The sequence below is a fragment of the Prionailurus viverrinus genome, chromosome A3 (genome assembly GCF_022837055.1).
Source record: "Prionailurus viverrinus isolate Anna chromosome A3, UM_Priviv_1.0, whole genome shotgun sequence".
In the NCBI taxonomy this organism is placed as follows: domain Eukaryota; kingdom Metazoa; phylum Chordata; class Mammalia; order Carnivora; family Felidae; genus Prionailurus; species Prionailurus viverrinus.
Genome location: NC_062563.1, coordinates 21445593 through 21471349, shown reverse-complemented (window position 1 = coordinate 21471349; position 25757 = coordinate 21445593). Strand labels below are relative to the sequence as shown.

General features: G+C 50.0%; 1 protein-coding gene across 1 annotated transcript; it reads left to right on the top strand.

Annotated features, from left to right (window-relative positions):
* Positions 1-378: 378 nt before the first annotated feature.
* Positions 379-25688, top strand: LOC125162318 (lipopolysaccharide-binding protein-like). Its single transcript, XM_047853206.1, has 15 exons — positions 379-502; positions 2394-2508; positions 3852-3980; positions 7522-7677; positions 8266-8329; positions 12169-12232; positions 12832-12923; positions 13434-13610; positions 15200-15259; positions 17243-17410; positions 18933-19000; positions 19807-19849; positions 21855-21918; positions 22723-22799; positions 24392-25688. The coding sequence occupies exons 1-15, from the start codon at positions 379-381 to the stop codon at positions 24434-24436; spliced, it is 1446 nt and encodes a 481-aa protein (XP_047709162.1). The 3' UTR covers positions 24437-25688.
* Positions 25689-25757: the final 69 nt, after the last annotated feature.

The following is a 25757-nucleotide window of genomic DNA, read 5'->3' as shown; positions in this document are numbered from 1 at the left end:
CGGACTCCCAGCTCCGCTACCTGTCAGGTGTGTGACCTTGAGGGACGGACGTGGCCTCTCTGAGCCTCGGTTTCCTAGTCCGTAACATCGGGCCTTCCTAGCAATGCATGTGGGGTCTTTCTGTGGGAAGGGTGGACGGAGATTGTCACCCAGGGTCAGGCCAACCCAACCTCTGACCCGGGACAGCAGCAACCACCTTCTAAGCATGACCCATGACCCCAGCAATGTTGCAAGCCGGTTCCAGTCTCTGTACCTCCCATTCCCGTTGCCCAGAACCGGATCCCAGGAACCCGCCCCCACTCGGGAGCCACCCCTGCCCCAGCCCTCCTGCTATATGGGAGCCGGACCCGGCCTGGGCCACTCCACTGGGAATCCAGGATGAGGGCCTTGGCCGGGGCCCTGCCCTCTCTACTGCTGAGGTTGCTGCTTATATCCTCCCCTGAGGCCCTGGGTGCCAACCCCGGCCTGGTCGCCAGGATCACTGACAAGGGACTAGAGTACGGTAAGAAGCTGCCGCTGTTGGCTGGACTGGGGACCCGCTGGGCACCAGGCTGCTCTGGGAACGGTGGAGGACACCAACGGGGTGCTCTCCCTCGGGGCGGCGAGCCGAGGCCAGGCCTTGTCACCCACCTGCTGTGCCACTCGGGCACGTTATTGGTCTGAGCCAGGGGTCTCCCCACTAGCCAACGGGGATGAGGATTTAGAGCAAGCAGTTGATTTGGGGGAGGATGCCAGGAAACAGCACAGGAGAGTGGGAACATGAGATGAGAAAGGGAAGGCAGCCGGGGGACAGGAGAGGTGTGTAAGGACAGGAGAGGTGACTGGGACAAGTCCCCTGGAAAGTTCTTGGAAGCGCTTGGCAACCTCTGTCTTAAATCCAGAAGTCAGAATGGCGGTTGCCTCCAGAGAAAGACAGTGACCCGGAGGGGACGGGAGGGAGCCCGCCGGGTGCTGGGAATGTGCTCTGGGTGGTGGTTACACGCGTATACGAACATTTAAGAATTACCCGGCAATGCCTTGTATCTATGTCATAGCTCCCTCTTAAAAGAATGAGAAATAGGACTGCTTTGCTGAAGCCAAGCGTCAAAATTAACCCATCCAAGGGCCAGGGTGCTGAGGTATTTATACACCAGTCCCCGCAGTCACCGCACGGCTGTCCTCACATTCATGGAGCCTCAATTGCCTTTTCTGTTAAAGGGGGTGATAATGTTCCCTCAGGCAGGGCTGCTGGGAGACGAGAAAAGGAAATCAGGGAAGGCTTCTTGGAGGAGGTTAGGGGGGGCACAAAAGGTGAGTGGGAATTAACCAGGGACGAGGGGTAGCGTTCTGGCAGACGGCCTGGCACACGCACTCACTAGAGACAGGAGTGCAGCTGGAAAAAGGGAAGACCACTGGTCCTCTGTGCACACATGCCGTCCTTGAGGACAGAACCCTGGGTCCCTCGTGTACCCGAACAAAGGGGCCTGGTAAATGCTGTGTGTTTTGAAACCCTAAGTCAGGCAAAATTTGCCTTTGGTCCCTTTCCGCTGTGTGAATGTATCATGTTTACTTAAGCCAATCGTCTAGAGTTGGACATTTTGGTCCTTTCCATATTTTTAGAACATAAACCCTGCTTTGCTGCTCCGGGGCCTTTCCTGAGCACCTGCTATGTGCACCACGCCCCAAGCTAGGAGTGCTTGTTATCTGCCCCCGGCCCCTCTTTGCTCTGCAAGGATCTCCTATAATCCTCATGCCAGCTCCGAGAAGAGAGTTCTGTTACCATTGCCGTGGAGAAAGTGAAGGCTGGGGCGCCTGGGTGGCGCAGTTGGTTAAGTGTCCAACTTCAGCCAGGTCACGATCTCGCGGTCTGTGAGTTCGAGCCCCGCGTCAGGCTCTGGGCTGATGGCTCGGAGCCTGGAGCCTGTTTCCGATTCTGAGTCTCCCTCTCTCTCTGCCCCTCCCTCGTTCATGCTCTGTCTCTCTCTGTCCCAAAAATAAATAAACGTTGAAAGTGAAGGCTGAAGGCTTGCTCAAGGTCAGCCAGCTAGAAAGACATCCATGCCGGGATTCCGTCCCTAAGTCTTTACATCTAGCACAGGCTAGATGCCGGGAAGGACAGGACAGAGGACCACCCACCCACACCCACAGCACTCCTCCCCTGGTGGGGTTGCTGACAAAGACAGTTTCCTCACCCATCAGCTGGGCACCCACATAACAGCACCACGTGAAACGGGGTGATGCTCCTGTTTCCTGAAGTCACGTGGTACGCAACAGGGGCTCAAGATTCTGTAACTGTCATTAATACTTACGAGGAAGTCGGCCTGTCTCCCTAGAGCAGGTGGGAGCCACTGAAGGGATTAGAGGGGAGGCAGGCAGGCAGGCCAGGCTGACTCATAGCTTTTTCCTGTCCACAGTGGCCCACGAGGGATTGGTGACCCTGCGGGAGGAACTGCTCGGAATCACGCTGCCTGACTTCACCGGGGACTTCAAGATCAAGCCCTTCGGCCGTGGGCACTACGAGTTCCATAGGTGGGACCTTCCTTCTGCAGGGGCCCTGAGAGGGTGGGGAGGGGTGGGGGTCAGCAGGGGAAGGAGAACCCCAGGACCTCCCTGGGGCAGCAGTGGGAGAGTTCACTGCAGCATTCAGAGGGAGGTCCTGGGGAGGAGTTGGGTTCCCCCATTCATTCATTCATCCAATAAATATCAAAGAAGACCCGCCAGCTGTGTGACCTGAGCCTCAGTTCCCTTATCTGTAAAATGGAAATGACTCTGTGATAATCTAGGCTCCAGTCGGGCCCCTGGATGTAGTCTGGAAGGGAAGATAGACCTTGAACTTTAAAGACATTAGGGGCGCCTGGGTGGCGCAGTCGGTTAAGCGTCCGACTTCAGCCAGGTCACGATCTCGCGGCCCGTGAGTTCGAGCCCCGCGTCAGGCTCTGGGCTGATGGCTCGGAGCCTGGAGCCTGCTTCCGATTCTGTGTCTCCCTCTCTCTCTGCCCCTCCCCCGTTCATGCTCTGTCTCTCTGTGTCCCAAAAATAAATAAACGTTGAAAAAAAAATAATAATAAATAAATAAAGACATTAGCCCAGCTCTTAGAGCTGAGGGTTGTACATCCGGGGGAGTCAAGGAAGGCTTCCCAGAGGAGCCAGCATTGGAGCTGAGCCTTCAGAGGATCGTTAGACATGAGCAGCTGATGCCAAAAAAGGGCATGAAATGCTTGTTGAGGCACAGCCAATGGAGGAGGGCAATCCAGTCACAGCTCATCACCCCCTCCCTGCCCGCTACCACTGATGGCTTCATTCTTTCTTTTATTCAGTCCATCAGCAAACATTTATTGAGCACCTATTATGTGCCGGGCAAATAAAATGAAACGACCATTGTTTTCCCACTGACGGCCCCACGATATGTGTCGTCTTGGTTTGCTTCTCCCAGCACTCTGTGTCTTTTCTTGAGGCTGGCCCCAGCCTTCCCTGGATCTGATCCCTCAACCCGGATCTGTCAAGGGAGCTGCAAAACGCCAAGGGGTGTGCCTGTGGGCCCAATTCCAGATCCTACCCAGGACCACGAGATTCATGGGCTCTGATCCCAGCTGCGTGACTTTGGGCAAGTGCGGCCCTTTCAAGAGGCTCTATTTCCCCCTCTGTAACAAGGGAACGAGGACAGTGCTGTCCCCCTTTGAGAGGCCTAAGTGACATAAGGGATGGAACGCACTTAGCATGGCCGCACAGTCAGGGGGAGCCACACACCTGCCCAAAGCAAGTTCTGCCCGCCAAGGGTGGAGGTAGGGGGTGGTGGAGATCGGAGCAAGAGCCCTGCTGAGGAGGGACCCAAGCTGGGGCTGACATGGCACTCCATGCCTCTCTCTCCTCAGCCTGCAGATCCACAGCTGTGAGCTGCCCGGCTCCACTCTGACACCCCTTCCCGGCCAGGGCCTGAGTTTCACCATCTCTGACTCCTTCATCAGAGTCCAGAGCGAATGGAAGGTGCGCAAATCTTTCGTGTAAGTAGACTCTGCTCCCAGGCTCTTGGGACCTTGGCCTTGGTCTTTCTCCCATCCTTCTTGGGCCCAAGGCATTCCCGGCTCATCAGAAAGGCCACTGGGTAGATGAAAGGAGCCCACAGGGGCCTGAGCCCTGGCTCTTTGTTAAGACTTAAGCTTTCCTGGTGGGGTGATGGGCGAGCTGAATGAGAGAATGCTGTTTCTTTTCGGTTTGCTTTCCCCAGGAGCAGACTCCAAGGCTAGAATTCAAGTGCAAGTACTTTACCTGGGAAATGACCGAAGGAAGCGGTCCGTGGGGGTGGAGAAGGGAGGCAGGAAAGGAAGTCAGCCTGGCAGCTGATGGGAGTTCAGCCCTCCTGGGGACTTCTGGAAGCCATGCAGGCAGAGCAAACCTCTGAGTTACCCCAACTCAGCCATTACGACCCCTTCTTCCTTATTTGCTGTCGGTCAAGGGCAGCTCCCAGGGGCACAAATCTCTGGCTCTTTGAACTGTTCTCCGACCTCCAAGGTCCTTGGATGGAAGGTGGATGAGTCTACTTGGGCTGCCATAATGAAATAGCACAGACTAGGTGGCTTAAACAACCCTTCCGGAGGCCGGAAGTCCAAGATCAAGGTGCCAGCAGGCCTACTTTCTCCCGGGGCCTCTCTCCTTAGCTTGCAGACGGTGACCCTCTGGCTGTGTCCTCACATGGTGGTCCCTCTGTGTGCAGGCACCCCGGGTGTCCCTCTGTGTCCTCTTTTCAGTGTGTGCTTTTCCTATGAGCACACCAGTCACATCGGATTCGGGCCCACCCTAATGGCCTCTTTTTTTTTTTTTAAGTTTATTTTTTTAAGTAATCTCTACACCCAACATGGGGCTGGAACTCACAACCCTTAGATCAAGAGCTGCACGCTCCAGGGACTGAATCAGTCAAGCATCCCCCTAATGGCTTCATTTTAATATCATCACCTCTTCAAAGGCTCTGTCTCAAATGTAGTCACATTCCGAGGTCCTGGGATTCAAGCCTTCAACATTTGAATTTGGGGTGGGGACACACAATTCAGCCCATAACAGGAAGGTTGACCAGTCTCTTCTGGATGACCTGACTGTATTGATACTTTAGACCTGCGCTGTCCAATATGGTAGCTTCTAGCCACGTGTCTTTCCAGAGTACCTGAAAAACAGCCAAGGGCGCCTGGGTAGTTCTGTCGGTTGGGCGTCTGACTCTTGGTTTTGGCTCAGGTCATGATCTCACAGTTTCGTGAGTTCGAGCCCCGCACCGGGCTCTGCGCTGGCCAGGAGGCTGCTTGGGATTCTCTGTCTCCCTCTCTCTCCGCCCCACCCCCACTCGCACTGTCTCTGTCTCTCAAAATAAATAAGTAAACTTTTAAGATTTTTTTTTTCAACGTTTATTTATTTTTGGGACAGAGAGAGACAGAGCATGAACGGGGGAGGGGCAGAGAGAGAGGGAGACGCAGAATCGGAAACAGGCTCCAGGCTCCGAGCCATCAGCCCAGAGCCCGACGCGGGGCTCGAACTCACGGGCCGCGAGATCGTGACCTGGCTGAAGTCGGACGCTTAACCGACTGCGCCACCCAGGCGCCCCAATAAGTAAACTTTTAAAAAAGAAGAAGAAGAAAAGAAAAGCGGCTGGTACCAGTTGAGATCTGCTGTAAGTGTGAAACACCAGATTTGAGGATTCGGTACAAGAAAGAACCTAAGAAATCCCATGAATGATTTTTATGTTGTTCTATGTTGAAATGATAATATATGCTGTTAAAATTAATTTTACCTCTTTCATTTTGCCTTTTTAAGTGTGGCTACTAGAAATGTTTTAATTACCTACGGGACTCACATTATATTTCTACTGGACAGCGGGGCTTTAGAAAGACGCTCAGTAGACAAGTCACATTTATTCACTTCCATGAAAGGAATCGAGCCGTGCTCTTCTGTCCTGGCTTTCTTCAGTTAAAGATCTCAAAGATCTTTCTGTATGAGCATATGAAAATCTACCTCATTCTTTTTTTTTTTTTTTACCTTTTTTAATGTAATATTTTTTGAGGTGAAATTCACATAGCGTACAAGTAACCATTTTAAAGTGAACAATCCAGTGACATTTGGTACATTCCCAACGTTGTGCCACCACCACCTCCATCTAGTTCCAGAACGTTTTCATCCCCCCACGAGATAAACTCCAGGCCCATTAAGCAGTCACGGCCCATTGCCTCCTCCCCCGGCCCCAGGCAACCACCAATCTGCACTAGATCTCTATGGTTTGCCTACTGGGGACATTTCATACAATTGGAATGATATCGACATGGGACATTTTGTATCTGGCATATATTACCATCATGTTTTTGAGGTTTGTCCACAACATAGCATGCGTCAGGGCTTTATTCCTTTTTTAAAATGTTTTTAATGTTTTTTTTTTTTTACTTTTGAGAGAGAGAGATAGTACACGAGGTGGCGGGGCAGAGAGAGAGGGAGACACAGAACCCGAAGCAGGCTCCAGGCTCCGAGCTGTCAGCACAGAGCCCGACACGGGGCTCCAACCCACGGACCGCGAGATCATGATCTGAGCCGAAGTTGGACGCTCAACCGACTGAGCCCCCCAGGCGTCCCAGTGCTTTCTTCCTTTTTATTGATGAGTACTATTTCATTGTATAGAGAGACCACATTAGCCCTCACTCTTTTTAAAGGCCGCATGGCATAGATGCCCACGGCTTGTTGAACCTGTGCCTCACCAGTTGACATTTAGATTGTTCATCACCTTCTGTTATTACCCATGATGCTTCTGTGAGCTGCCCCACGCATATAACTTGGCAGGAAGAGCCACAGAGTAAAGTTCTAGAAACAAAATCTCTAGGCCAAAGATTGCGTGTGTTAGGATGGATCCCACCAGTCTCCCAACCAGATATGCTCTCCCAACCACGGTGTCTGGGACTTCTGTTTACCCGTTACCTTCACAAGCTTCAAAAACGTTCACCAATCTGATAGGTAAAAACTGGCATCATTTTATTTTCATTTTTAATAACTTTTCATATGCTTATTTGCAATTGAACTTCCTGTTTGAGATCTTTGATCCCTTTTTTCTTCTCTTGGGTTGTTTTGTCCTTTCCTTATTAATTTGTATAAGCCTGTTCTTTGCGTATTAAGGAAATGAGCTCATATGTTACGGAAATTAGCTCTTCGGCTGGCTCACCATGCGATTTTTTTTTTTTTTTTTTTTTACTTTGAATACGGAAGGTTTTTTTGTTCACTGAAGTTTTAATTTTCTCTGCTGGCCAGTTTATTAACCATTTCCTTTATGGCTTTTGAGACTTGGATCCTACCTAGAAAGGCTTTTGCCCACTCCTTCCCATAAATAACTAGACCCAGTCTTTCTTCCTGATAATTTGTGGTCTTATTTGTAATAAATCTTTACTTTGTAATAATTTTTGTAATTAAAGTTTTGATCCAGCTCCATTTATTTTGGGGTAAGAATTGAGCTTCCTATTTTCCCCCCAGATGGTGGCTGATCTTAGTCTAGGAATCAATGACTGCTTCTCTCATTTCCTCCAGGAAACTACACGGCTCCCTTGATGTGGAGGTCAAGGGAATTACCATTTCAGTCAACCTTCTCTTGGGCAGAGAGCTCTCTGGGAGGCCCACCGTCAGTGCCACCAGCTGCAGCAGCCACATTCAAGATGTGGAGGTGGACGTGTCGGGAGATTTGGGGTAGGTCACCATCGGGACCCTGGCCAACTTGATCCCTGGGTGCAGCCCGAGATCCACCCAGCCCGAAGCCTGGCTTCTGATAAGCATAAGTGTCCAGGCGTCATGCACAGGCACATCACAGGCACTTAGAGGTCATTCCTTGGAGGACCCTGCTGAGATGAACAGAGGTAGTTTCAAGCCAGGAATGCTGGTGGGGACCACCATCAAGGGAGTGAAATCTGATTATTGGAAGAACACAAGGGCCTTTGGCCAAAGGAGAGGGTGCGGACAATATACAAGTGCTTGAGTACATCTCTTTGAGTCTCAGTTTCCTTGTTTAGAAATACATGGATTCTCAAGCCTCTCCTCCAAATCTACTGAACCTGATCGGGGTGCAGCAGGGGGCTGGGAGACCAGATGCGCTGAATCAGTGAACATACTGGGAGCTGGGGACTCTGGATGTCCATCCTGTCCAGAATTCTGTCACACAGCAGGGCACCGAGACGGGTTGAGAGGGCTCCGTTGGAGACTGGCCTGGCCCCTCTGCTGCCTCACTGCCCCTGCATTCGGCGGAACACAGCTGACCATCCTTTGTGCTCCTCTCCCCAGGTGGCTGTTGAATCTCTTCGACAACCAGATTGAGTCCAAGTTACGCAAAGCGTTGGAAAACAAGGTAGGAATGTCCACGCGGCTGGTATCCCGCCGTGCCATGCAAGGGTGAGGTGTGATTCCTCACCGAGTTCTGGTCCTAGATGGTCAGGAGGGCTGGCCCAGACATACTTAAGCCCAAGGCCCAGAAAGGACTTGGAGCCAGTGTGCAGTCAGGCTGGGGCAAAATGTGGGTCTCTGGACTCCAAGTGGGTGTGGTCAGGCAGAGAATGGTAAGAAGTTCAGCCAATGGTAAAACAGCAGGGACCGAACAGAGACTCCTCCCCTTCTCTCTGCTTGACCTTGCTCAGGGCGTGCTCCCCCCCACCCTCACTGCCCTGCACTCCATAAGGCCAAAAAGGAAATTAACACTTGGGTGCCTGCAGACAGCAGGTAGGAAACTTGGGGAACGTGAGAACCGGGTGTTCCTGAGCGCCTGCTTTGGACGGGAAGGCAGCCACAGAGTGTCGGTTTTTCCCATTTAAAAAAAAAAAAAAATTACGTGAAATCTCCAAATTTTGAAACCTCTGGCTAAAACAAAGAGGTTTCACGTTAAACACTCATTTCATCCCCAAAATTCCTGAGGTATTATGAATGTGGAGCTGTGTCTGTAGCAACGATTGTGCTTGAGAAGGGAGAAAGTAATGAAGGAGGAAAGAGGAAAACACAGACACACACACACACACACACACACACACTCACACTCCACTTCGTCCAACGTCCGGTCTTGTTTCATAAGTTTATTTATTTATTTTGAAAGAAGGAGAGCACAGGAGGGGCAGAGAGAGAGAGGGACAGAGAGAATCCTAGGCAGGTTCTGCACTGTCAGTGTGGAGCCCGATGCGACGCTCGAACCCACGAACTAGGAGATCATGCCCTGAGCCGAAATCAAGAGTTGGCCATTTAACCAACTGAGCCATCCAGGTGCCCCTGGTCTTGTTTTGAGTGCCCCCTGGTGGTTGAAGTGGGAATAGCAGAGAGACCCCACAGATGGGAATGGCAAACTGGATTCTGTTCCTTTCCTTTTTCTGGAGTCCTGGGGTGTAGGTGAGCTGGGGACATATGCTAACCTCCTTGTGGGCCCCATTTCCAGCATGCCATGGCTTTCTGAATAGGACACAGTATTCTTCCGCAGTGTGGGTGCAAATAATGACTAGTAATATTATATAATATAGTAATACATAACAAGTAGCGTTGATATAATAATTGTCATGGTAATTTATTAATTATTGTTTTGATCAGTTAATATAATGTGAACCGAATATATCACTGTATAATTATTCTTGTTTTAAATTTTTTTAAACATTTATTCATTTTTGAGAGAGGGAAAGACAGAGACAGAGCATGAGTGGGGGAGGGGCAGAGACAGAGGGGGACACAGAATCCGAAGCAGGATCCAGGCTCCAAGCTGTCAGCACAGAGCCCGACGCGGGGCTCGAACTCACAAACTGTGAGATCATGACCTGAGCTGAAGACGCTTAACTGACTGAGCCACACAGGCGCCCCTAATTATTCTTATTTATAGCAATGGCAGCTATTTATTGAGCCTGTGGTTTGGCCAGAGGTAGTGTGCTAAGCACTGAACCATTGATATGCCATTGAGTCCCAACCACAACCTTTGAAGAAGGTGCTGTTTTCTACATTTGATAGAAGAGGCTCTGAGAGGTAGAATAACTTGCCCGGTGGTCACCTTGCTAGTGAGGAGCTAGGTGGGGTTTCGAACTTCCTAGAACATGGAGCATCTTGTACCAAAGGCCTCACAGGGGCTGGGTGTCTCGTGAAAGATGGAGATCTCACCTGACCCCTGACCTTTATGGGTCTTCAGAAATCTCCTTCTTCCAAGGAAAACTAAGAGCCTGATACAGGACCTTTCAAATTCCTCACTCAGGAAGGGATATGGTATCTGACCAACAGGGTTAAGAATAAGCACTTACTGGGGCGCCTGGGTGGCTCAGTCGGTTAAGCGGCCGACTTCGGCTCAGGTCATGATCTCGCGGTCCGTGAGTTCGAGCCCCGCGTCGGGCCCTGTGGTGACGGCTCAGAACCTGGAGCCTGTTTCAGATTCTGTGTCTCCCTCTCTCTGACCCTCCCCCGCTCATGCTCTGTCTCTCTCTGTCTCAAAATTAAATAAACGCTAAAAAAAAATTTAACAACAACAACAAAAAAGAATAAGCACTTTCTACATGTTTGCTCTCTGGGCCGTATATACGCACTGTCTCATTCCCTGGTCCCCCCAAAATCCCTGGGAAACAGGGATTGGCCTTGTCACTGGATCCTGTGTGTGAGGACTCGAAAGCAGGGAAAGATTCTTCAAAGGTCACACAGCCAGCGGGGGGACCGAACAGGATTTGAACCCAGGTTTGCTCAGCTCACATACTACACCCTTACCCCGCCTCCCTGGGAGGCCCTACTACAGGTCTGGGCCTGAGGGCCCAAGGGCCTTCGCTCCCCCCATCGTGCAGGTCCCCTCCGGGGGGTGGGGCATCCAGGGGGGCCTTTAGGAAGATCCGATGGGCCTTTGTCTGAAGGAAAACCAAGAAGGGGACAGGCTCCAGTGAGGCCAGCAGCGTTTCCTTGTTCCCGTGAAATCAACCATGACTATTGTTCACCACACCTTTCTTTGCTTTTTGGCAGCAACCTGATGCCAAGGTCCTCTCCCCAAACTGAGCCAGCTACAAAGGGAGGCTACGATCTCACCTCTTGCCTGCCCTGCCCCCAGCGTAGTTCCTTCCCCACAACCTGGTGCCTGATTTATGTCTGCTCACCCTTTAGCCTGCCCTTAAAATGTCACCTCTTGAAGGAAGGCACCTGCAACCCCCACACAAGGCCAGGGCCCCACCCCATGCTCTCAGAGCCCACCCCGCCATGTTCCTCTCCTTCCTATATGCATGGATCCTTTTTTTCTTTTAATTTTTTTTTAACGTTTATTTATCTTTAAGACAGAGAGAGACAGAGCATGAACGGGGGGAGGGTCAGAGAGAGGGAGACACAGAATCCGAAACAGGCTCCGGGCTCCGAGCTGTCAGCACAGAGCTCGTTTCGGATCCTCTGTCCTCCTCTCTCTCTGCCTCTCCCCCGCTCACGTTTTCTCTCTCTCAAAACACTGAGTAAAACATTAAAACAAACAAAATGAAAATAGTCTCTTGATTGATTGACAATGGACTTCGTCTTTCTTGCATAAAACATTGATCTGCCCCAAGTTCCGGCTCAGATTTCTCTAACCACAATGAGAATTCGAAGACCTTTGCAAAGCAATCCCAGTGCAGAATCCTTCTAGATTTTTATGACTTTTTTTCCTCCTAAGCTTTTTCCTGTTCACACCAAGAACGTCTCCTGGTTCTCTCAGCATTTTCTTTAAGCAGCTCACCTTTCCAAGGCATTTATCTTTGGGTTTCTCAGCCACATTTTGTGGGTTTACATAATAAATAATTTGAGCGATTACAAGAGCATGTATGGCAAACTGGTTTGGGAACATACATTCCCGACGGTCTAGTTCTGCTATTCAATTCTAAATTCTGGGAGGCCAACACCTCCCAAAGGAAAGTATCTTTCGCGGTAGTATTTCAGGAAGTGCCTCCGGCCGACGTCCCCTCACCAGGCTGGGTCACGGACCACCCAGCTCAGGTGTCCAACCCCGGGAACTACTTTGAAAGATCCAGTTGGACCCTATTGAGGTCCACATGGGACCTACATGTTTTTGATTGTTTCTGTTTCCTGACGCACGGCACATGGTAAGCACTGATACGTTTTTGTAGAATCGTTGGTCAATGAGCAAATACGTGAAAGGCCATGACTAAAGCGATTAGCACGATGGCAGACCAAAGCCGGGGGACCCGCTCAGGCTTCTCCTCCTGTGTTTTTCAGATTTGCGAAAGGATCCAGAAATCGGTGGCCTCTGACCTACAGCCGTATCTCCAAACTCTGCCAGGTAGGCCATCCCACCCGTCCCTGGGATACTCGCGCATATACATACCTCGTAAAACATTAAACGGGACAGAAACGTGGAAAGTAATCAAAGTCCCCTTTTCTCCCCCAGTTTTCTCCCAAGAGGTAACCTCTGTTTAGGTTTTGTATATGCAAATTTTCTTTTGCATATGCAAATATAAATATACACATGCAGGGGCGCCTGGGTGGCTCAGTTGGTTGAGTGTCTGACTCTTGATTTCGGCTTAGGTCATGATCTCAGGGCCATGGGATTGAGCTCCGCATCGGGCTCTGTGCTGAGGGCGAAGCCTGCTTGGGATTCTCTCCTTCTGCCCCTCCCCCGTGCGCGCGCGCACGTGTGTAACCCTGGAACCCATTCGGGCCCCAGGCTGAGCATACTACCCTCTTCATGGCTAATCCACCATTGGGACAATAGAACCATGTCATCTCTTTCTTGGAAAAGCAGCTCTTTGCTGTGGGGCTGGGCTGGGTAGAAGGTCTGGGGGCAGAGGGGCAAGGAGCCATGAAGAAAGTTACAAGGGTGTGGGTCAATCAGGTCCCCCATCACCTGGCTCCTGATTCCGCCCCTCTCTTTGTTCACAGTCACAACAGAGATCGACAGTTTCGCTGGCATCGATTACAGTTTAACGGAAGCCCCTCGGGCAACAGCCCAAATGCTGGACGTGATGTTTAAGGTGAGAGGCCCAGAGGAGGGGCTGGGGTGGGCTGCGCCCCAGGGTCGCATGCCCTCAGGGCCGGCCCTCACGCCGGGCCACCTGTCTCTCCGGCTTCAGATCTGGCCCCATCTCCCCAGCGGTGCCCACTGTGTTCAGGGCAGGGCGATATGGAGTGATGGGGAGGGTTTCAAGAGCCAGAGTTCCAACAGGCATCTTACAACCCTTAGACCTTGAAACCCACGCTCTTCCCTTCCTTCATCTTGACCACCATGCAGGTGAGGTCAATCAGAACCCGGCTAGGTGGTGTAGACGGTGGTGTAGAGGGTACTATGGGTTAATATGCCAAAGCTGGGGAGCTTGTCATTAAGGGATTCTGGACCCTTAGGAAAACGCCTTTCGTGGTAGAGTTTCAGGCAGTGACTCTCGCCAGTGCCCCCGCATCAGTCTATGCGAGCGATTGCCTAGCTCAGCCGTCCAGCTCTGAGACGGACTTTGAAAAGTTCAAATGCATCCTATTTCTCTTTCCAGGGTGAAATTTTTAACCGCGATCGCTATTCCCCAGTCACCTTCCTTGCTCCTGTCATGAGTCTTCCTGAGGAGCACAACCGAATGGTCTACTTTGCCATCTCTGATTATGTCTTCAACACAGCCAGTCGGGTTTATCACGAGGCAGGGCACCTGAACTTCTCCATCACAGATGACATGGTGAGGGTGGTGGCAGAATAGCACTCACGAGTGACAGTGTAACCTGTCCTTCTTCCTTCTTTCCTTTCTACCCCATTTACATCAGTGACATGGGAAGCTGTCGTGAAAAAAGATTAAGACAAGGAAATATACAAATTGGCACAATTTCCCTTTTCTCTTTGGCCACCAGAAAGCTCAAGTCAAAATTCTTTCTCCCTTAGAACTGTGAAAGCCTGTGGCTTCCTTGTCTGTGTTTTACTTTTGCCCCAGTCTAGACCTGTTGTTCTAATTCATATTTTCTCTCATGCTTGGTTGCGGAGGTTTAAAAAAAAAAAACTGAAAAAAATTTAGTAAATGAGGCAGGATAATAAATACCCCGATAAATGCATATAATTACATGGAATAGGAAATTAAGACCAAGTTACAAGTAAAGTACAATTAAAGAAAACACTGTGCCCCTAAGTTGATTTTTTTTTAATAAAACATCTCTCTGGGAGCTTCCTTGTAGCCAAAGTGAAAAAGGTCCGTGATCTAGTGATTCATGGTAGAAAGAAAGACAAAGTCTTCCTAGGACTTACCTTTAAAACACTTGTCTTAAATGGGACTTTTTGTCAGGAATCTTAAATCTTACCATGGATGACATCTTTAATAATTCTCGAGTTTCTTTAGTATTTCTGGGTCTCAGAAAATTATTTCTCGTCGCTTTTTGTAAAGCTGAGGCCTCGTGAACAGCGTCGGGATGTTGAGGGAAGCACAGAGTGCGGGCCGGCCTGGAAGGTCCAGCCGGCTCTGATGGTAGATGGGGGCCGTGTGGCGGGTGGAGGGAGTGGCTTTTTGTCTTTTCATTGATTTCTCACACATGCACACAGGCCTTTTACTTCTGTTATCATATTTGAGTAACCCACCCTGCCTGTGGTGCAGTCCCTCTTTTTTAGTGGATCGGATCAGAATAGCTGTGTTTGTTTTTTTTTTTTCAACGTTTATTTATTTTTGAGACAGAGAGAGACAGAGCATGAACGGGGGAGGGTCAGAGAGAGAGGGAGACACAGAATCGGAAACAGGCTCCAGGCTCTGAGCCGTCAGCCCAGAGCCCGACGCCGGGCTCGAACTCACGGACCGCGAGATCGTGACCTGAGCTGAAGTCGGACGCTTAACCGACTGCGCCACCCAGGCGCCCCAGAATAGCTGTGTTTTATAATAGTTATGCTGGGCCTTGGGCTAGGTGTGTTGTTCACACTGTCCCATTTAGCCCTCACGATGACCTGATAAGCAGGGACTACTATTATGCCCATGCTACAGATGAGGAAGTTGAGGCTCAGAGAGGTGAAGGGAATGGCCTGAGACCACACAGTAACAAAGCCGGGAACCATACCTATTACATCTTTGTGACTGCAGATCGCACCCTCACTCAGGACACCGCATGTCGCCTGTGTCCCAAGGAGAGCGGCGGGGACCCCCCCCCCCCTCCCCGGCGACTGTTGCCATAGTAACACAGGCAGTCAAGAAACTACCGTCTTGAACATCTCCCCCCCCCCCCCCCGCCACACCTCCTTATTCTTATACCTTCAGCTCCAGCGGGAGGACCCTAAAACCGTGTCTCTTTGCTGCAGGTTCCTTCTGGCTCTACTATCCGGCTGACCACCAAGTCCTTCCGCCCCTTCGCGCCCCGGGTAAGCCTTCTCTCAGCCCTGGGCAGGTGCAGGCCAGGCTCACTAGCCTCCGGGGGTTTCTCTTAAAGAGAAACCTCGGTGCTACTCTCAGCTGACCAAGGCCAGCAGTGAAGCCCCCAGCGGGGGCGGTGCTGCGTTCTGGAGGCTTGGGGGCTTCTCTCCAAAGCCCAAACGACAGACGCCGGAGCCCCATGTCTCGTGGGGCCACAGGTGGCCCGGTCTTTTACCGATGGTATCTGAGAATCCCAAAGAATGCCAACACGTCCTGCCAAATGCACCCTGATTAATAACATCATTAATAATACATCATTGTTAATGACATTAATAATTACAGCGGGCACGTGAGGGACCAGGCACCCTAACAGTAAATAAGAAATTTGTTTATAACCACACTAAATTCTCATAGCTCCACATTCCAAACACATAAAAGGTTCTAGAGTGGAAAATTTTCCCATCTGCTCCTGGCCCCGAACCCCCCCGTGCCCACCCCCAGTACATATCCTTCTGGGGATGTTCCGTGTGGATCCAAACAAACGCCGTGAGTCTTTTCCATTTTTTTACACAAACAGAAACGTACCACACACGTGATTTTGTACCTTCCTTTTTCGCCTTACTGGCCTGGGAGATCATTCATTCCGTCGAGGTAGATAAGGAGCTTCCTCACTCTTGTTTCCATTGGGTATCCAGCCTGCCATCCGGTGGACTTCTGTAGCTTAGCCCGTCTCCCCTGAGGGACCCGGGGGTTGTTTGCACTCATGGTTACATCAGTGCTGCAGGGACTATCCTCGCAACTCTGTCATCGTGGGGCTAAATCTCACTGTGCGCGGCGTCTCATCTAACCCGACAGCAATCCACCTGTCCTCTCCCCCACCTTCCCAGCCCCCCGCAAGACACAGCTCAGACAGTCAGGAGTGTTGAACAGGCCTTGGAGAAGCCTTGCAGGTGGCTGAGGGGGTTATAATGGGAAAGTTTTTAAACTTAAGGTCCTGCAGTGCCTGGGTCGCATCCTTCCATAAGGTGCCCCCCATAGGCTCCTTCTCTCTCTTGAGCTCCGGAACCGCTTATCAGGGTACCAAGTTGTCAGATTTGGAGAGCCCTCGGTGGCTCCAACATCCTTTTAGCCCTAGAAAGAGGAGCAAACTCTTCCCCTCCCACTTCCTGCTTACATCAGCCTCGACGATGTGGCAGATGCAACTCAGCCCAGCTTCTCAGTAAAGCCTTTTACCTCCCCAACCTTCTAAATATCTCCCTTTTACTGTAGGATGCAGGTTTTATATTTGCATAACAAAAAAGGCTCACAGGGACTGTTGTTCTTTCCCCTAAAAAGGAATGAGTCTTGCCCCCCAATTAAATTCCAGTTAAACAGAAAACCGTGAGCACTGGTGAAACTATGCCATCTAGTCTGGTCATATTTCAAAAACGGAGGGCGGGCGGGGGGGGGGGGGGTCTGGTCTCCGCGTGCACAGTTTCACCGGGTGCAGGGAGGGCCCGAGACGCAATAGGTCTCTCACCTCACGCCCCAGGAGGGATGGGGCATGAGAAAATTGGCCCGACCTTTCTGGAGGACAGTTTGACAATACTTGTCAAGAGCTTGAAAAATATCCCTGCCCTTTGACTCAGCAATTCCACTTCTAGGAGCGTCTTTCACCCACCTCCCCAAAATAGCCAAAGGTACACACAGGGGTGATCGTTATCATGGCGAAACCTTGGAAACCACCTGCTTTTCACTGTGGTTAGATCAGTTACAGACCCACGCACAATGGACCCAGTACAGCCACAAGATACATGATGCAGACTCCAGATGTCTGATGACAGGAAAGATCTCCAGGTGACCCATTAAGAGAAAGAAGAACAGAGCATTATTTTGTGAAAATAAAATCAATCAAAAAGCATTCTCAGCTTTACCTGACTCCCTTTGGGGCGCCCTTGGCAAACTTGCATATTTCCTTCTCTTGGCATAATCTCCTCATTCTGTCCCCCCAGTTAGCCAGAATGTACCCCAACATGAACTTGGAGCTCCAGGGAACAATGGCCTCAGCCCCATTCCTGAACCTCAGCCCTGGGAATCTGTCCTTGACCCCCCAGATGGAGATTGAAGGCTTTGTGCTCCTGCCCAGCTCCGTCAGGGAGCCTGTGTTCAGGCTCGGTGTGGTAAGGTTCAAAGCCTTTGCAAATGCTGTTCCCTTTTTCTGCACGCTCTTCCCCCTACTCACCACCTGGTTAATTCCTTCAGATCTCAAATCTCACTCCTTAGAGAGACCTTTCTTGATTACCCCTTACCCTTGACCCACCTTAGGCCCCCTGTCATTTTTTTTCCTTAAAGCACCCTATTATTATAATTGCATAGCAATTATAAAGATACGTATATAGTTGTTGGCAGGTTTATTTGTTTAATGTATGTGTCTCCCACTAAGTGAGACTGGGCTATTGTTAGAAGGAGGGTGGAGGGGGTCTTTGACCTGTTTACTCTGCATCTATATCTGACCCCTGAAGACGACATGTCCCAGGCGCCCATGAACCCTGGTTTCAGGCGAGGTCAGCCAATGGAATGTACCATCAAGAGGCTACAGGTGGGAGGAAGGAAGAAGCCAGAATATTTCTTCCTCTTTCGATTCTGGACAGAGACTCGGGCATTGACTATTTCTCCTCGGCGGTGGCTTTCATAACCCCAATTCCTCCTTCGGTTCTTCTAGTCCTGGGGTAGAAGCAGCTTTCTGCCTTTGCTAGTCTCTGAGTCAGCCCTCTAACTTTTTTTTTTTTTTTGGCTTCTTGTCAATTGCATCACTTGCATAACCAATTCCCTCTATTAAAGTGTCTCTGAGTTAAATATTGAGAGTGGTCTCTCCTTTCTCCTGTCCAAAAGAGAAGGGATTCTGAGTCCTTTTGGGTACCTGCCCACCGGATGGAGAACTTTGCTCTCTTGTTTCAGATCTGAAACTCAACCACACCGATTTCTGGAAGGGTAATTGCTTCTAGATGCTGTATCTGCAGTTTGATATTATCGTTACAATTATCAAGTGTGTTGTTTCATGGATTGTACATTTAATATGTTGTACATATTGTAAACTAAAACAAAATTTTATCATTATTATTTTTTATTATTGTCACCACTAGGGCTGATTCTTAGCCCTGAGATAGCTAAAAGCGATCCCTTTAGAGATATCCAGGGACAGGCACCCTACACCTTCTCGCGGTAGTCTGTTCATAGTTTAAACGCGTTCATAGTCAGCAATTTCAAGTAAAAAATGTTGAAGTCCAAGTTCAAACATTTATCGAGTACCTGTGATGAGCCTTCTAGGAGCCTACAGTCTAGTGGACAAGTTCCTGCTTTAACTTGCTCAGCTGTTTGTTTAAAGGAAACAGTTGGTACTAATAGGTGTCCTTCCCATAGGGGACAACCTTTCTCATATAAAAACCTGTTTTCGGGGCGCCTGGGTGGCGCAGTCGGTTAAGCGTCCGACTTCAGCCAGGTCACGATCTCGCGGTCTGTGAGTTCGAGCCCCGCGTCGGGCTCTGGGCTGATGGCTCGGAGCCTGGAGCCTGTTTCCGATTCTGTGTCTCCCTCTCTCTCTGCCCCTCCCCCGTTCATGCTCTGTCTCTCTCTGTCCCAAAAATAAATAAACGTTGAAAAAAAAAAATTTAAAAACCTGTTTTCTTCTACTGGAATTCCCAGGCTACCAATGTGTCTGCCATGTTGACCTTCAACACCAGCAAGATCACTGGGGCCCTGAAGCCAGGAAAGTAAGTCAGCCTCCCGCCCACATGGGGACACTCAACTAGGCTTCGTCCATCTGGACCCTCTAGCTGATTCTCTGTAGCTGGGGATGGGGCTGTGAGCAGAGCCTCCGCTCAACGTTGGGGCCCACGACTGGGGAAGGAAACTTAAATTTTACATGAGTTGTTGCCCCATGGGTCCTGCCTCCATAAACTTCCTTCCCACCTAATCCCCATTACTTCCAAATTTCTAAAGAATTTTTGAAAAAAATTTTTTTAAAAAATGGGGCGCCTGGGTGGCTCAGTCGGTTGAGCGCCCAGCTTCGACTCAGGTCAGGATCTGTGGTTTGTGCGTTCGAGCCCCACGTCCGACTCTGTGCTGACAGCTCAGAGCCGGGAGCCTGCTTCAGATTCTGTGTGTATCTCTCTCCGCCCCTCCCCTGCTCACACTCCGTGTCTCTCTCTCTCTCTCTCTCTCTCTCTCTCAAAAATGAATAAACGTTAAAAAAGTAATAGTAAATAAAGAATTAACTAATACTGCTTTTGTTTAGCCTGTGAATTTTAAACATCAGCTCTGTTGACATTCTAATATCAGATAAAGATTGAGTTCCTCTACACGACCCATCTCCCCTCTGCAAGCCTTCACAATAAGGGGGTATCACAATAAGGGGGTTTTGTTATTTAATCATCTTTTTCAGTCCCATCCTTACCCCATCCTTGGCTCTGTGTCTTCTCAAGCCAGTGCCTCCTTTCTGGGGACCCCCACATCACTTGAGTGGAAATTCCCACGGGCATAATGACCACGTCTCTGAATCTTCTCGGATTTGTTACAGGGTACAAGTGGAACTGAAAGAATCTAAAGTTGGAGTATTCAATGTAAGTTCTTATTGTTTTTATTGATGAAATGTTTAAGGTATTAGTTAATTTCAGGCATTTACTAAGCAATGCTATGGCACCCATCAGTAGAAAATAGAAGAATTAGGGGCGCCTGGGGTGGCTCAGTCGGTTGAGTGTCGACTTCAGCTCAGGTCATGATCTCACGGTCCGTGAGTTCAAGCCCCGCGTCGGGCTCTGTGCTGACCGCTCAGAGCCTGGAGCCTGTTTCAGATTCTGTGTCTCCCTCTCTCTCTGCCCCTCTCCTGCTCATGCTCTGTCTCTCTCTGTCTCAAAAATAAATAAATAAATAAATAAATAAATAAATAAATAAAATTTTTTCAATATAAAAAAAAATAAAATAGAAAAATTAGAAGAGCTGCTTTCTACCCTAGAAAAGGGTAGAAGTTCTCGAAGGCTTGAAACATAGGGCCAAGGAGCAGTTACATCTCAAAACAAGATATCGGGTGCTAGCTCTCATTGGATTAATCTGAATCACGTGGCCGTTCTTTAGACACTCACTGTGGTTAAAATCTGGACAAGGCCGACTGACCAAACATGGGTTTCATCTGGACTCCTGGGGCCAGGATGTGGGGTCTCAAACCGTATGGACTGAGCCTGGAAAGGAGGGGTCCCCAGGGGAAAATAGAAGCTCCGTTATTAAAACCAGAGGAATGGATTGCGAGGCAGGCTAAACCAAGAGGTGATTGCACAAGGAGGAACAAACAGTGAAATGGATGGCCCCATATTGAAGGAAGAAAGACCGTGGGAACATCAGTATGGGAAGAAGTAATCAGGGAAAAGTCTCTGACAAGAGGGAAGACAGGATGGCGGCAGTTCCTCCTCAGGCCAAGCAGGAGATGGATAGGCTTTAACTTGCAAACACCATCCCGCCCTCACTGGCCCCTCTGGCCAGCCACCCCCTGCCCTCTGCTGCCCAGACCTTCCCTTACGAACTTACCAAGTAGAAACAAGCACATAAACCGTGAGGAGAGATGCTACCCCCAAAGACCCCAAACGATGACCTCTTTCCGTAACAAAGGAGGAAGGGAATAATGACACGCTAATATTGCTTCTGTGCGTGGCATGAAAAAGTGTTCCATGAGGTGGGGCGCCTGGGTGATTCAGTCGATTAAGCGACCAACTCTGGCTCAGGTCATGATCTCACGGTTCATGGGTTGGAGCCCTGCGTCGGGCTCTGTGCTGACAGCTCAGAGCCCGGAGCCTGCTTCTCATTCTGTCTCCCTCGCTCTCTGCTCCTCCCCCGCTCATGCTCTGTTTCTCTCTCTCCCTCTCCCTCTCTCTCAAAAATAAATAAACATTAAAAAAATTAAAAATGTTCTATGAGGTGAACCGTCAAATGTAAAGATTCACAAAAAGTCATCTTACCAGAACAGAGGATGTAGAAAGCAAGAATGATAGAATCAGATAAATTCAGGTTCAAATGTGGCCCCTGCTGCTCAGTTTCTGAAAGTCACTTTCATTCTGTGGGTCTCGGTTTTCCTGTCTGTGAAATGGGGGCAGTAATATCAACTCCAAAGGGTTATTGTGAAGATTGAATCAGATGTATACGTCATGCTCTGAGCCCTATACCGGGCGCATGGTGAATGTTAAAAGTTGGGTTTCATAACTTTCGTTTTGAAATTTTTTCCAAAAAAAAAATTCATTCCGGAAACCACTGTGAAGGAAAAATTAAATTGTAAAAAAAAAAAAAAAAAAAAAAAAGAAAGAAAATTAATACTAAAGATAAGGCTAAGCCAAACCCTGATGTTCTTTCTGAGGAAGGACAGTTGGGTGTGTAATCTTTCAAATGTTTCTATCCCTCTGCACGCACGGAAATGTGCATCTCAAGATAGTTTTATCTCATAAAATAGTAGCATGATGTAGCCATCTATCTGAAATTTGCTTTTTTTCCGTCTTTTTTGCCATGGCAGCACGTAGAGAATTAGCTGAGCCCAGGCAAAATGGCGCGTGTGGTCACAGTTGTATCTCTCCTGTTCTCCACCAGGTGGAGCTGTTGGAGGCGCTGCTCAACTACCACATTCTCAACACCCTCTACCCTCAGGTCAACGGTAAGAATCACTATGGATTTTTCCAAATCAAGGACAATACTCTTTGGGGGGAAAGGAGCTGGACTTGGAGATGGGAAACAGGGCTCTCCTGCAGGTTGAGTGACCTTGGACTAGTCATTTCTCCTCTGAGCTTCAGCGGCCCGTCTGTGAGATGGGCCTATTGGAGGTGGCCTCCTCTCCCTCCGAGGCTCTAGCGAAATTTGGACACTGAGGCAGCTCTTTGGAGCACAGGAAACCTCCTCCTGAGAGAGAAGGAGGGGCCCACAGACGTGCCCCCTACACCCCGAAATGGCAGGCAAAAGACAGAGGACCAAGTTAATACAGAGGGCACGAGGCGGCCCATCTCTGAATTTCCCAGTCAATTGCCAACTCCCTGATCAGAAAATAAAGCATAAAGCCCTAAACATTGTTTCCACAAGGACCTGCTTCATTTGGCTGCCACAGAGGGCAGGACAGGGGCAGAGGGCAGAGAGCAGGTGCCCGCTAGCTTCTTCGCATGAGCGTGTGCTGCCCCATCCCGGCCACTCCTCCCATACGGCACCGTGGCTGGTATTTCAGGCTCCTATAGCAGCCTGCCTGGGTTGACATTCCACCTCTGCCAGTTTCTGACCTCGCACAGGTTCCTTGGCCACTCTGCGCCTCAATTTCCTTATCGGTGAAATGGAAATAATAGTCTTATCTACCTCATAATCTTTGCTGATAATTAAATGGGAATATACCGTGTATAGAGTTGGCAGAGAGGAACTTACCTTACAATTGTTGTTTATTAACAAATCTCTCTCAATGTTATGCCTCAACCTCCAGAGAAGTTGGCAGAAGGCTTCCCCCTCCCTCTGCTGAAGCACATTCAGCTCTATGACCCTGTTCTCGAGATCCACAAGGTCAGTGGGCTCAGGTGGGCTTTTGAGGATTTGGGGCAGGGGGGTGATTAGTTTTCCAAGTTCAGGGGCCATAGCTCAGTGGGTCGGAGCCAGCCCAGCCTTACAGCTCAGAAGGCCTGGATTGGGGAGGGATGCCCCGGGCATGGCTAGTTGCCGTGCAGTGATCGACATGTCCTTCGGAGGTGGTACCCCTACCGGGGCAAGAGGCATTTGACACGGTCTGTTGTCCCCACTGCCTCCCACCCCCACCCACCATGGGGAACTTCAAGACCGGCTCATTTTGAAAACACTGCCATGGCAACAGCCCAGGTTATGAAAGCCATTTGTAAGCTTTGAACATTTCTTCTAAATTCTTAAGCGGAGGAACGTTATTATTAATATAGGTTTGTTGTGCTCCCCCTCATAGACCATCACCCCATACTACCCCCCCCCACAGTTACTCGCGGACCGCGAGATCATGACCTGAGCCGAAGTCGGCCGCTTAACCGACTGAGCCCCCCAGGCGCCCCTCTAGGTATTTCAAAAATGCGTTCGTTCGTTTGTTTGTTTGGGACAGTTGCACTCCTGGTGCCCAGACCCTTTTTCTTTCTTTGCTGTTTTTCTTTTTTGTTGTCGTTGTTGCAAACTAGTCCTCGGCGCTCCCGTGTTAAATACCGTTCTATCCATCAGAGACCATAACCTACTGAACGATTTCGATACCAAGGAACACGTCTTGATTGTTCACTCTCCTCTTCACTATGCTGTCCAAGCATGTTCTGGTCTGTCTGTGCCCACGGTTCAGGCTATCTTTCTAGAATAGCATCTGCAAGGTGGGACGACTGGGTCGGCAGCCCTGTGAGCAGCAAAGGAGATAGATGCCAGATCGCGTCTGGTCCATTGTCAATATCCAGCAAATAACAGTCACTGAAGAGAGTGAAGGGCAGCAGAGTGGTCAGGGACACTGAGACACTGACCAACTGCTATATTTGGAAAAACCAATATCCAAAGTCCTTGCGGGCCCAGAGATGCTCAACATCCAACTCCTGCTGAGTGATTACAAGGAGTCAGACAGCTCGTTATTTAAGTCAAAACTGACAATTCACACAGCTGGCCTCAGGATGGCACGTGGGAAATCATCAGAAGATTTATTCTACGCTATCATGCTCATTAGAATTTTGAGGTCGTTTGTTTGACCTCCAAAGGCACGGGATGGGTCACTGTGGGAGAGAGTCGGACTTCGCCTGGAGTTCAGAGTTCCCGCCCCTTCGGGTGATGGAAAGTTACCAGGAGGTAGGAGAGTAAATCCCAGCCGCGCACAATTTTGTGTTATTCGCGAAGGAGGGAAAATTTAGGTGACACAAAGGACATTTATGAGGCCTGCCAGGAAGCAGCAGCTTGGGAAATGACAGATAAATTGCCACCTTAGAGAAGGTGGCTGGCAAAAGCTGTGCTTTATGGAGACCTTGGGGATGGAGGTACGTTCGCGATTTATGCACTGACCTGTTTCTGCCAGAGCTTGTGTTTCCCCAGACGCGGGCCTCCCTTTAAGCGGAGATACATCTTTTCGGAGTAGAGGAGGCTTTTACCATCTTGTCCTGTCTTGTCTCTCCCAGGACTTCCTGTTCCTAGGTGCCAATGTCCAGTACATGAGAGTTTGAGGGCAAGGAGAGAGACGGGGGCTTGGAGGCCACAGCTAAATCGGCAAGTTGCTTTTCCAGATGTGCAGCATATTCCCGGAGATTCTGAGAAGACGAAGATTTTTCCGTTCTCAGATCTGGGGGAGAGGTCTGCCTGGCCCCGGCCCCCACACCGCTCCTCTTCAGCAGGTGCACCCACACCTTCTCTGACTCTGGACTTCACTTTCCCCCCAAGATTGGACCATCTTCCCCCACTGGCCTATACTATCTTTAAGGGCAGACTCCATCAGGTCCCTGTGCCTGGCATGTAGTAGGTCCTCAATAAATATTTATTGAATGGTTCAATGAAGGAACCACTTGGTACTCTCGCTGAACCTCCCTACCACCCACCATCTTTTGACTGAGGGGTCTTTGGATGGTCAGCCCCATCCATGTTCTCCAAGGCTCAACCCTGACCACATTCCCCTTTCTCACTGGCTGCTACTATGGGAAGTTCAATGAGGAAACAAGGGGTTCTGCTCCCCCACTCAGCCCTGGACCTGGTAGTGACGCCCGGTCTGTAAGGCACTTTGTCCATCACTGTGCTTGGGCAGCTCATGGGCGCACCTCAATATGTGCTCCCGTCCTCACTTCCTGCCTGCTGCAGCCGAGGGAGCCGCTGGGTCTCCCAGAGCAAACCCTCAGCCTCCCGCTGTTCTCCCCACTGAAATGGGTGTAAATTAGGAAGAAATGGATCCCTCTAGGTTTTCGGGCCGACCCCAATAAAAAGCTCATCCAACTGTTGTTTACGAGCCCCCAGCCTGGAGGAAGAGGCCATGATTTCTAATCACTGAACAACCAGCCCTTGATCAGACTTACTAAAGAGTCATTTCCAAGTTATGTAGTTGGGCCCCCGGGGACTGGGAATCAGAAGGCTCGTTTGATATTTTTTTTTTTATTGGATTAATGAGCAGATGGATGGAGCTGCCGGCTAAGAGATAATTCACAGGGAATAGACCCATTTACCCTGTGTGTGACAGAGCTGCGTTCCGAGATGGGACAACGCTCTGTCACCCAGCTGCTGGCAGGGTGGGCCATGGTCTCACGTGCCCCCTCCTCTTTCCTTTTGTTCACTTGTCTGCCTGCATCACCCATCCCTATGCTGCACAGGTGACAGACCTGGGCTTCGTCTATTCCTAGCCACGTGGCCTCGGTCAGGTCCCTTCCCCCTGCCTTGGGATCCTCATCTATAAAATAAGGATTGGGGCGCCTGGGTGGCTCAGTCGGCTGAGCGTCCGACTTCAGCTCAGGTCCGGATCTCGCAGTCTGTGAGTTCAAGCCCCACGCCGGCCTCTGTGCTGAC